The 12,709-nt window shown below is 39.4% G+C and overlaps 1 protein-coding gene across 1 annotated transcript; it reads right to left on the reverse strand.

Moving 5' to 3' along the window:
• Nucleotides 1-11,846: 11,846 nt before the first annotated feature.
• On the reverse strand, nucleotides 11,847-12,614 carry LOC144649378 (xaa-Pro dipeptidase-like). The gene is made up of 2 exons (XM_078508866.1): nucleotides 12,303-12,614; nucleotides 11,847-12,215 (listed from the first exon to the last, which is right to left on the reverse strand). Exons 1-2 carry the CDS (start codon nucleotides 12,354-12,356, stop codon nucleotides 12,105-12,107), a joined length of 165 nt encoding a protein of 54 aa, XP_078364992.1. The 5' UTR covers nucleotides 12,357-12,614; the 3' UTR covers nucleotides 11,847-12,104.
• Between the last annotated feature and the right edge of the window lie 95 nt (nucleotides 12,615-12,709).

Consider the following 12,709-nt stretch of genomic DNA (forward strand, 5'->3'; position numbering starts at 1 on the left):
GATGAAATCAACATCAGTAGGTTCGGCCTCCAGTTGTGCAGTCAAAAAGAGCGCTCGGTATAGTAATAATGCCCCTTCTGGAGATGGTAAGTTCGCCCATAGGCCCATACAGCCAGAATGCAAGCTAGAAAAAGAGGAACGCTCACTGGCGACAAAAAAGATATACATTTACACTCCAAGCCAGAGGACCTCAAGTATCCCGACCACTGAAAGTTGGGATAAGGTAACGACAGAGAGAAAATTGTATACAGGCAAAATAAGTCGATCGAGAACAAATTACTCTAGGCGTTTCCCTAATGTCTTATAGTTTCTTAGGTTGAAAAAGTATTTTGTTGGGCGTTCACCCTGTTCCACCCAACGACATTCGCTCTGAACATCGCTTGCTTCCCTTCCAACAGAGATGAAGTCATAAGTTTTAAGTGTAGAGAAGTGAGTGTCGGGAGAAAAAGCAGATGTGACAGCCCGAGCTGTGTCGCCCGAATCCCGAGATAGTCGCACTATCCATTATTCCACAGTAGGCCTTGTTTGTTACCTGACGATAATATTCGGGAATCGTTCACGAACCCTTCCACGAAGGGCCGACCGTAGCGTCACTGAAACCCAAAGGGAAAAAAGAAGGGACGCAAGGGGACACGCTAGTAGGAAGAAAAGAAAAAGAATAGCGTAAAAGAAAGATAATAAAGAAAGTCTATTTTAAGAGATGCCCTCATTTTAAAAATATCAACGAAAACCGTAAGTAGTAGACAAGAACTGCGGAAAAGAAACAGGGTGGCAAACGAGGATAGGTAAAAAGAAAATATAAAATGAACGACCGATAATAATTGCTCGGGATTAGTTGAGTGAGCACAAACGAATGTGCACCACGCGTCAAATGACAACGCTTGGCTACCTTCCGAAACCTTACCGAAAACCCAAAGCCCGTTTAAAGTAAAAAGGAAAGAATACGAAAATTGTGTGGACGACGGGAGTTTAAAGTTAAAAATGCCAAGAACAAGAGAGCAAAACAAAAAAGGCCGACGTACTGAATGCTACGCTAAAGAGATTAAGCATCAAAAGAAAGAAAGTGTAAACGAGGTACGTTTCTGAGTACGCTGTCAAGTATTTGTAAATGACTGGAATGGCGTCAAAAATAACCAGCTTTGAGTTTATATTATTATTGTTACTTGAACTCGAGAATATTACCATATCCGAAAGATTTCGAAAGCTTTCGGAAGGTAGAAGGTAGTATTGACGCGTGGTGACGGGAATATGTTGTGCTCAACTCGAAAAATAGGAAATCCCAGAGCAAAAATCAAAACTACGAGATCGCTCAAAATAAAGTAGAAACCTAGAAGTTTTCGAGAAAAAAGATGTAGTGTATGAAAGCTACTGAAAAATGGAGAAAAACGAGGAAATAACGTGTTTGGAAAGTAGGGTAAAAGTAAAAGAGTAAAAGAGGAAACGCGAACACTAGGGAAGAAGGAAAAAGAAGAGGGTAAAGAAAAAAAAGAAAAAATAGAAAAACCAAAAAAATAAACTAAAGAATCGAGACGAAGGCAAAAAAGGTAAGAGGAAGGATCGAGAGAAAATGGGGGGAGATACAGATCGATCCAAAAAAAATGCAGTTCAGTTATGTAATCAGTGAAATGGATATTAGAATAATCTTTAAGAAGAGGAAAGAGATAGGCGTAGAAAAATGGGTCGAGCCACTAAAAGAGTTATACAGAGTCCGGGTCCTTGGGGACAGGAAAAGTAAAAATAAAATGGTGGGAATACACGTAGGTTAGCCAAAAGAAAGAAGTTACTAGATAAAATAGTATTGGGGGTACGGAAAGATAAATAAGTAAAATAAAGTTTTTTGCCAGCCGTGCCATTTTCGACAACGTACAATTCCAATCCCCTCCTACAATAGTGGTCAGTTTTTTCGATATGCAGTTGTTCAGCTCCTGCAAAAACTCAAGTATTTTTGGTTTTTGGGCGTAGATGTACAAAGAGATATTTTTGCGAGCCAAGTGTAACGTAAGCACTATCTCCCTGAATTGCTATAACAATAATCCACCTGACAAAAAATAGTAGGGTTGATTAGAATACAGACACCTTTGCTGTGGTTGGTGCCATGAGAGAAAAATATATCACCTCCCCATTCATTTTTCCAGATAATTTCATCTTCAGGTAGAGTATTTTTTGAAGAAAGTAAATATTTGCTTAAAGTCTTCAAGAAGAAAAAATACTCCTTCTCTTAGTCTGATCCCGTATCCCTCGAACGTTCAACGATAAAATATCTAATTTTACAAACGTCTGCATAGTAAATAAGTAACGTAAAAAAAATAATAAAGCAAACACTTAATAACACACAAGCGAATTTGAAAGAAAAAAAAAGAAAAGCAAACAAAGGAAACAAACCAACAACAAAACAAACGAGTGAGTGAGTGTTCCTTCGCCAGATCCGTTTCCCTACCCGAATTAAATGATAATAGTTAAAGAAATTGCAAGTCTGTCCTTATTTCGTTTTGTAATATAGTCGTACACGTACCTTTCTTGGTCCGTTCGGCGTAATTGATGATCGAATGTTTGCATTGTGGAGAATGTTATAAGTTTTCCAGATCTTCCTCTTCATAAATCCTTATGGGGGTGCCTTCCGGCGAGGTTTTTACGAAGATCTTTCCATCCATTGACCAGGCACTGATAATTAGTCCATCCTTGCGCTTACGTTCGCTTTCTTTCCTAAGCAGTTCTTTTCTGAAGCCCGTGAGATTTTCATTATGAAGATCGTTCCGTTCCTGTTGCAACACGAGTAGCGGTTGACGCGTCCGGAAATAAATCATGGAACCTTAGTTCTTCAATTTTGTTTGGTTTGTAAAGTCGGTCTGTAGTTATGTTGTCAAAAAGGGCTTTGCTACGCTGAACTGTTGGAAACAAATGTCATAAAAATAAAGAAACTTCTATGTTCAGCGAGCCGTAAACATGTTGTCTCGAACAAATTAGTCTTCCCTGTCGCGTCGCGTAGGCTTCGATTAAAATCAATTTTACATATGGGTAAACCATCCAGTTTCATCCGGTTTACAAACGCAAAAGACTTGAAATAGAAGACAGTGAAGATTATGCCTCACAGAAATCGTTAAATATGTGTTTTCATACAAAAAAGTTAAAATTTGACCAAATTTCTACATCATGAAATTTATTTATCGGCAAATCACTTGCGTGATCGCTGATGCGAAACGTTGTCTTGCACTTCAAGCTACTTTCCTTGACAAGTTCTAAAATCTTCGAGTTCAGAAATCGCCATGACTTTCGAGCAACATGTCTTGTTTCTCCTCAACTACCAAACTTGGAAAGTTCAGTCGGGCCGAACTCGGGAAATTTGTATCGATGTTTGCAATTTGATTCGCAAACTCGCACCGTAATTGGCAACTTCATAACAAAGTTTCCCGAGGGGGGGGGGGGGGGTACTCAAAAAAATTTTATACGGGGAGGCTCCGCCCCGAGTTCTAACCCCTTACCCTTTTATATACCATTTGACAGAAATTGTACCCCTTTCGTATACCTTTAACTGAAAAAAGGTACCCCTTCATATACCTGAAAGACGTGGCGTGGACTAAAACAGGACTTTTTCTTGTCATTTTCGTGTAGCGCTTAATAATTTAAAATAATACAGGCATAAATTGCGTCTGTTCGAAATATTTTAATAAAAGACCGTTTTAAAAACCTAAATGACAGATTTCCACACCCTTTCATATACCTAAACTCGTGAAATCCCTACCCTTTGTATATCTAAAGCCTGAAAAAGGTACCCCTTTCGGGCGGAGCCTCCCCGTATAGGCCATTATAGGGAGTACCCCCCCCCCCCCGGGCAAAGTTTCCAATTCCCAACAAACTTCGCAAAGCGGGCGGCCAAAGTAAACTGAAATCAACTTAAAACATTTCGTTCAAACATTTAATGAACCGGTACAAGTAACTTTACTGTTAAAAGCAACTACGATCGATAGAAAAACAGAATAAGAGCGTGCCATCGTGACAACTTGATAACTCAATTAGTTCTTGTTTGTTGAATAGAATTTACGTTGTGAATGAACGAAAATCTTTGTTGAACAGTTTTGACAGGAAACAAATACTCAGGTGTACGCGTTAAAGAACTTCCGAAAGAGTGGTTTTTTATTTATTCGTTTATTACTTCGTTTATTATAGTATGTCAAGTCTATATGGAGACGTGTCTTTCGAGAAAAACAAGGGTACGTGTTACGTTCGTTTTAAAAAAACAAAGGTATCATTTACAAAAGTGAGAAAAACAACGGTATCATGTTACAGTATTTGGCAAAAAGCCAAAAGTATTCCGTAACAAACAAAAGTAACCCGTTACGGTTGCTACAAAGCTAGCAACAAAATAACCGCTTTAAACAGAATAAGAACGTGCCATTTGTGACATTTTGACAATTGAATTAGTTTTGTTTTTTAATTAAATGATGAAAATTTCCGTATTAAGTAAAACAGTTCTGATGTATCAAAATGCATTAAAAATTATTTCGTTTGCAAGCAAACTTTGTGCAAAAAAGTGACTCCGTGGGGCGCCATACACAAATAGCTCAACCCATGGCATAAACCATCCCAACAGGACAATCACCCAGTTTCACCCCAAGCCACCCCATAAATTGAAAAAATAACTCCTGCACGCTTAGCGTGCCTATGTTGTAAGAGTGTTCTCTGAGACAGTAGCTGCTTTCAGAACAAAAAAGAAAATGAACACGAACATAGAAAACTGTGTAAGCTCTGTAGCGCTAGAAGAATGTAAATAATTTTAATTTTTATTAAGTATTTTAAATAATTAGGCTATAAAATATTTTTATATTTTAAGTGTCCCCAATAGCCCACAAGGGCTAAACACAGACACTGAAATAAATCACTACCTACGAACTCTAACAGTGTTACTGATCCACCAAGACCGACTAACTGGCAATTTTGCCAACGCCACCCATCCGAGATTGGCCTAAAGGGGTAAAATGGGAACTAGGATTTGGGCAACCTTTCACTGGGAAAATGAGATTGGGTCACTGGGACTGGGAACACAAATAAAAAATTGGAACTGGGACTGGGATTTAAAAATATGGGTAACAATAAGCTGGGAAATGGGATTTATACCCCCACCTTTCAGACCCTGGAAATCTGGGTAACAAATAACTGTTATTCCCTATAACACATAAAATCCTACCTATGGACGCATTTTTAACGCTTTTTAAAACCCGGATATAAACAGCCGCAATATAAGCCCTTTAAACGGACAGCCATTGCGAATATTAATTTGTATTAGCCCAGGAGTTTATAAACAGGATGTAGTGGTACTCGTTTATGAAGCATGGATGCCCACGATCAAAAAAACACAACAACAGGAGAACTGTGCGACAGCGGACCGCTGAGGGAACAACAGGACACAGAAACAGCGAGGATCGAAATGCACCAATCACAGCTGTTGAAAACCAACCAATCACAGCGCAGCAGCGTGCTTTATAAGTTCACGCACAACCAGTCGACCTTATCGCCTGATGAAGACTAGCAGTGTGCAGTCGAAACGCCGCGATCTCCATCACAGTGACTACGTCGTGAGACAAACGAAAAATACTTTATTATTGTACTCTATCACGATGAATAACCACAACATTTTTTACGATATTACTCGTTTATTGTTTACCCTCACCTAAACGTGTTTTTAAAAAGCTAAAAATAAAAAAGGCAATCTATGCAAGATTAAAATCCCTTATTACATGCAGCGTGTTCATTATGGGTGCTTCCGCGACAATCGTGCCCGTTCGAGGGGTTCCTTACATGTAAAGCACGTTCGATTTGGAGCGACTTCTAAAGACCTTAATTCATCTATAAATTAGCGTTATTGAACTAATTTTATTAGCGGTCAAAATATTCAGGGAAAGAAATGTTGTAGCTCTTTTATTAAATTAAAAAATTGAAATGAATACTTGTTAAACTGATAATTGGTTATGTAGATGTTATTGACAAAAACTGACATATTTCCATATGAAAAGAGATTAATATTAGCTTTCCATATATTAAGGCTTAAACGCGTTACTGAGTAATGTTTAGGTGTTTAAGAAAAAAAAACTGCATGTGATGGGTGATTTTCTGGTAGTTGAATATGACAAGAACAGATTCTATGATTGTTTAATCCATTCATTTCACTGTGTTTCTTCATCCTGCCTGTTTACACAGATGGAGATCGATGTATTATGTATTTTAAAATTTACATGCAAATGCTAACTACCAGGTGATAATACGTATTGATAAATATTCGATAATCGATATAAATCTGTAGCTCAAAACACCTTCACGGGCTTACAGTTGAGTGCCTTCCTTTTTACGCTTGTGTGGATGACAAACCTATAACAAACTTTTAAACACGATGCAACTGAACAATATGCAGCTAAGTTTACATGAAAATTAATGACAGGCCTTTCTCCAATGAAAATGAACGAATAAACAGCTGTGAGGAGTACTTACGATCTACGTGTCAATCAATATTTATAAGCTAGAAAGACGTGATGTTTTGTTGGGATTGGCAGCTGGAAACGACAATTTGCGTTATAAATCTGCTTCATAAAAAGAAAACGACGACGAAAAGACGGGAATTGATCAATTTATCAACAATATATTTATAATCTTACTGCGCTATCCGGGGTTTATGGTTTGAAGGCATTGTTCTTATCAGGACGTTATAAGCGAGGATCATTACTGCACCTTGACCGTGAGCAAGAACGAGCTTAAAATGGCGGATAACGCTCTTGGTGACCGAAACACGAGTACAGTGGTGATCGAATGCATTGTATTCTCGTTCATGTTTGTAACAGCTTTGGTTGGAAATCTGTTAGTTTGCCTCGCTTTCTTCAAAAACCCAACGCTTAACCGAAGCCTTAACAATTACTTTATCGTATCTCTGGCGGTCTCCGATATTCTCATGGCCCTGCTCGTTGAAACTTTAACGTTTGGTGTTTTTATCACAGGGCGTTGGCCTTTCCACGATATCCTTTGTCAATTTCACGGCGTTTCCATGTACATTTTAGGACTGTTTCTTTGCAAACATTAATGCTCATATCGGTTAACCGTATTACAAGATGGTGAAGCCGGACATCTATACAAGAAAATTTCAAGAAAAATACGGTTAGTTTGATGATCCTCGCTTCATGGATTTTTGCAAGTGTTCCTCCCGTGGGATTCTTACTCGGCGAAAGTCGTTTCGCTTTCAACCCTGACAGAATATTTGTTACCCAGATTCCAGTTTGCAAAGTTCGCGTATTTATCTACACTGTGTTTATGTCATTTTTTCGTAATCCCAATTGTGTTATGGTCTTTTGTTATTATAAAGTTTACAGAAAAATTCGCGAACACAATGCTCGGATCAAGAATTTGTCGCGAGCGAGAACAAGGAGATCGCGTTACGAAGTTTTGCACGCGAATCTCGCGTGACAAAAATGCTTTCGTTACAATGGTGGGTTTTCAGTTGTGCTGGATACCAGTACATTGGAACTGATTGATTTGTTTTACGAGGATCTCGACGCACCGAGAAAGTTTATGTTTTGACAACCTATACAGTCTCAGCCAGCTCATCTATAAACCCCATTATTTACGCAGTATGAATAAGGAATTCGAGATGCTTTAAAAGCCTTTTTGTTCTTAAAGCTCGCAGTAATCTAGTGCTCATGTCCAGTATGAGCAATCCTAGGCAACATTGTCTTGAAAAGTGCAAGTTTTTATCCAATGATTGATACCTCTGGAAATCATAAAACGAAATTATGTTAGGGTGACCGTAATTTAACTTTCGCTAGATAAGATGTCAGCAAAATTTATCAATCGTTCGTCCCCGATTATGGCTCCTGTATCAATGCGTGGTCGTTTTTTTCCCCCGATATTAGGATATCGTGATCAAATACATTATGAAAGCGATTCAAAACTCCCATGTCTCCTAGTCAGACAAGAACCATGTCATAGGACTGGAGTAGTTCACGTATATCAAGTAAGACAAACTACTGAGGGGTAACCTGTGATGAACTAACATCTCATCCAGGGTGGAGTAGCAATGCTCCCAGACACTTCTGCTACAGAAACCGGAGTCAAGCGTACTCAGACAAGCGCCGATGACGAGCCACATGGACACAGTCAATCACTAGAGGCAGGATTCCAAGATAAAGGAGTTTCAAGATAAATATAGCTGGTCGATAATATCAGCTTGTAGGTAACAAATATAACAGAATTTATTGTTTTGTGGACTAAGTAAAACTAATCAGCTTGAAATTCGCGTTGACATAACTGCTATATTTTCTATATGTACACATATAACTTGCAAAGTCAGGACAGTTCGCAAGCGCAATAAAATGTTACTGTAACTGAGAAAAACTATAAATACTTCGAAAAAAACTGTTGCGATGTTCTCTAAGTGCGTTCTCTCTCCATTATGTTCAGGCCTGTATTGAAATGGCGTGTAATAGCTGTGGAGGATTGGGGCGAAAAAAAGGGAAGACGCGGTTCTCCATGTTTGAGGGGCTCCAAGCTTCGATAACGAACCTCTAACCCACCCTCTAACTTGTCTCAGAACTAATCAAAGTCTCTTCGAGAATCGACTTTTTTGATGAAGTATGAGTCGAAGGTTTATCCTGAGCATTGTTCTTCGAACTATCATTACAGTTGCTTTGTAGTTTAGTTCAGTTAACAATTTCCTATCTTCGCGGAGGAAGTGCAGCCATAATTTTGTCAAAAATGGCTCGTCAGCGCCGGGTATTTATACACATATTCCTCAACATTACACAAATAAACAGTGCAAATTTCACTGAGATCTGACAATTCTATACTTTAAAATTGCAAGGACCTTTCGAGGCAGTCGATTACGGCAGCGAAATTAGCAAATGAAACAGCAAAATATGCGTCGACGCTTTGCCTTTTGCGACGCCACATTTGAATTGTTATAGGTAGACCGCTGTTCAATGTGTTCAAGGCCAGCCTCCTCCTCAGGCGCCTCGATTTTCGCTGCAACAAAGCGAGAACAAAGCGAGCGCGAAGCGGAGGGACCACGGGCAGGAGAAGGACAGGGAGCGATTTCTTGGAATTTTGTCGTTTTCTTGGCATCCTCATTTTTCGGCGTTTTTAAGCCTGAAAGTGTACAATTCCAACAGTTTATCCAAGAATACGATGTGATTGATATGTAGATCGATCAATGCTTCTAACATCTCACACAGAACAAGTTGCGCTAGCAACTAAAGAAAACCAAATACCGGCAACTGATCCACATGGAGCCGGATCGAAATCATGGTCTTGCCCGAACTGAACCATAGACTGGCATATACAAAACGCAAAATAGTCAACAGACTTGCGCGTGAAAGATTTCAAATTAATGGAATCAGTGGTGCCAACGTAACGCAACGAGCAAGGGAAGTAAAAAATCCTAAACATCGAGCTAAAAAGACAGAGCGCTCGATCAAAATAATGCAAGGAGCATAGCCTTTACAACGCACTATGTCTCTCTGAAACCAACTTTCAGTTTTTTCATAGTAAAGCTGAAACAGTCTCTGGCGAAGCCGGGCAAAGATAATCCGTGACAAGACAATACACTGCAACAGTATTGATTAAAATGCCGGGCCCAGCGTCAATAAAATGCAAGTAGTTAACTTAACATAGAACGGCAAAGGTACAAATGTCACAAATGTAGGAGTCGTGTAGGCCCGTCACCTTATTTACAAAATCAAATAACAAATGATGGCGGTGGAAACTGTGATGATATTCGGTTTGTTGCCTTCGGTATTCACATAAAAACGGCGTGAAGCAAATACATGGCAAACATCTTGGCAGCTTCATGTGGCCGTTTTGCGACAATTCACAGCTTGTCGTTTGCCATTCCAACCGAGTAAATAGTTTCGTCACTGGGTACCTATAAACGGGAATGAAATATATAGCTCAACTCAATAATATGGATGAAAAATCATAGACCGAAACGAAACTCATAAATATGTATAAATATGATGAACTACTAACCTGTCGTGATCGGGTCACAAAAAACTTATCCAACGGACGTTTCTTGTTTCCTTGGCATGCAACTTCATTTTAACCAAAGCGGCTTGCTCGATTTCGGCTGGAAACGTGTTTCAGGATGACGAAGCCTGTAATGTTGTTGAAGTCCGTTTTTCTGAAAAATACAGCTTCCACTTCACAAGATGGATGAGGACAAACGATTTTCCTCTAAAAACGTAAAATTAACGGGTCTAAACTCATTTTAAAAATTGCGTAATCGTCCGCCATTAAACTCTCCGCCATCTGAAAACATAATCTGCCAGACGTCTCTCTTCCCTTCGCCTTCCCTTCCTCCCTTGCGCGCCCATGTCCCCCAAAACAAGCGAGAGGCGTCTGGGTACAGGCAGGTTCAAGACCGTATCGTTACGATTGCTCCACGAAAAAGCACGAAAAAACTACGGATATTTCCGACTACTGTTGGAGAAAACATTGCGCATATAATTGCGGCGTAAACAAATCGATACACTCAAGCTGCGTTTTGTCTGGGCTCTGCGAGGGTCGGATATCAAGACAGCTTCTTCGTGGGCTTAATAAACAAAAGCCATATATACAGTGAATGCTTTCGAATTATATTTGAAGATGAAATACGAAAGAATTTTGCTGTCTTTGACTGAAATTCCACTCGAACTGCGTAGACACGATCGCATGTTGTAAAGCCGATTCATGCAACATTGCTCTCAACGCGAGGTCACGTCCCTAACGACCTAGGCTGATGACGAAATAGAATGGCGTTGTAGCGACTAAATTGGCCTAATTTTTAACCGCTCCTAAGCTAAAAGAAGCCCCAATCTCTTGCATTTGTTTTAACTTCAATAATATCTTTGAAAAGAGCGAGTTTTTTGGTATGGTTTATTTTTGACGTTTGTAATTTTTAAACGATGTAAGTGCTAGTGATTATTTATTCGTGTTTTAGCGTTAGTTACGCAATCCATTGTTTGTGCGACGTTTTTTTAGATCGCCTTTCAGACACACGTGTGTTGAGATAAGAAAGCTGACATGTCACTTTTAAAATTGTTATATAACGTTTGTAAATGTGACAAGTCACGTTTTTTCCACGAGATCGCAAGTGATCACCCACAGCGGAAAGAAATCCCTTGAGAAATTAAAACAGTCCCTTGAGAAATTAAAAAAGTCCCTTGAGAGTTAACAAGAATGTGGTTCCAAATTTTGCCCCACATAACTGCTATTCTCCTACTTTCGCTTGTAAACAAGCAAAAAAAGTCGAAAAAATTGCATTTGTGCCAACAACCTTCAGTTGTTTTCTCGCATAACACCTCAGCCATTTTGCAATACCTGGCTTCCAAAGATACGTCATGGTTACCAAGCAACATCAATAATAAATGATCGTGGGTCAATTTATGATCTGCCGGCTGGTATTTAGTGGGGTATTGGGGAGCGGAGCAAGCCAAGCGCAGTTCATGTCGGTATTCTTTCTCATTCTCATTCATTTTATCAATTTGTTTCTGTTTTGACAATCTCTCCAGACCTTTCGTTCGAGGACCGCGTGCGTACGTAAAAACGGCTGTTTTACAGTCCACAGCTATGGGGTTAGTTTGCCTTGTCGTGAGCACAACATAAAACAACAGTTTCTTTACAAATCAATTTCTAGATCTAAGAGAGAAAATCCTCTACTGCTAGTTCGAGTTTGATGAAGACGCGCTTGACATCTTACTTTAGTTCAACTACATGACATGGCATTACTTTTTGCTCTGTTAAAAAAGACGAAGGAATCAACAGCCTAAAATTTTAATAATTTTTCAACTATACAAGCACTACGTGAATTCATTTTTTTATAAGCATCTAAACCCTTATCAAATCAGAGAATATACTATGATTGCGAGGAGTTTTTCTGACTCCCTATTGGTATGGAACATAAAATAACTCCACGGCTGTTATCGATTGTCTCACTCGCAGATTTATCATTCTCGCTAAGCGAGCCATTCTTTAGTACTGTTCATCATTTCCTTGTGTCTATTCTTGTGACAAGCACACCGCATCACTTTATCACCGTGATCAACAAATTCGTGTCACTGCCTCTTTATAAGCTGAAATTGAACGGAAGTTGCTTATCAGCTTGATCCCCGGGCCATAAGAGCCTCGATTTCATCCACTGTACGAGGCACATCTGTTAAGAGTTCCACACCGTCTGACGTCACCACAATATCGTCCTCGATATGGACCTGGAGACAACAAGCTAAATTAATACACTGTAGAAATTTCTAATTTTTATCGTAGGTGTGGTTAAGGCAGCCACGAAAAAATCTTACCCCTCCAAAATTCCAAAATCTAGCCAATACTTCATGGTTAAAGAAGTGCGCCATCTTGGGATTTTCCAACGCCTCCTCGATGACCTGGAAGTAACCAAAACACAAAGACGTGAATAACTAAGACCCCGTCCACATTAACTCGGGTAAATTTGAAAACGGAGTAATTTGAAAACGCCGCGTAAAATATTTTCCGTCCACATTAACCCGAGTAAATTTGAAAACGATACGCTTCATCGCACGTTGAGAACACGTGACTATTTGACGTCAGCGTTTTCAAAAAGTCCCCTTTTCGCCCGATTTCGCCGTCCACACTACACCCAGTGACCTAGCCGGCGTTTTCAAATTTGTATTTGGAGAGCGTTTGTGAAAAATACCGTTTTCGGTGACCGAAAACGCCGTTTCAGTGT

This window comes from Oculina patagonica, chromosome 4 (genome assembly GCF_052425735.1).
Source record: "Oculina patagonica isolate OP01 chromosome 4, crgOcupat, whole genome shotgun sequence".
Classification (NCBI taxonomy): domain Eukaryota; kingdom Metazoa; phylum Cnidaria; class Anthozoa; order Scleractinia; family Oculinidae; genus Oculina; species Oculina patagonica.

Bases quoted from the DNA above. Each gene is read 5' to 3' on its own strand.
- LOC144649378 (XM_078508866.1), bottom strand. From the start codon at position 12,356: ATGGCGCACTTCTTTAACCATGAAGTATTGGCTAGATTTTGGAATTTT. The intron at 12,216-12,302 runs GTAAGATTTTTT...TGTTGTCTCCAG, and splicing joins GATTTTGGAATTTTGGAGGG to GTCCATATCGAGGACGATAT.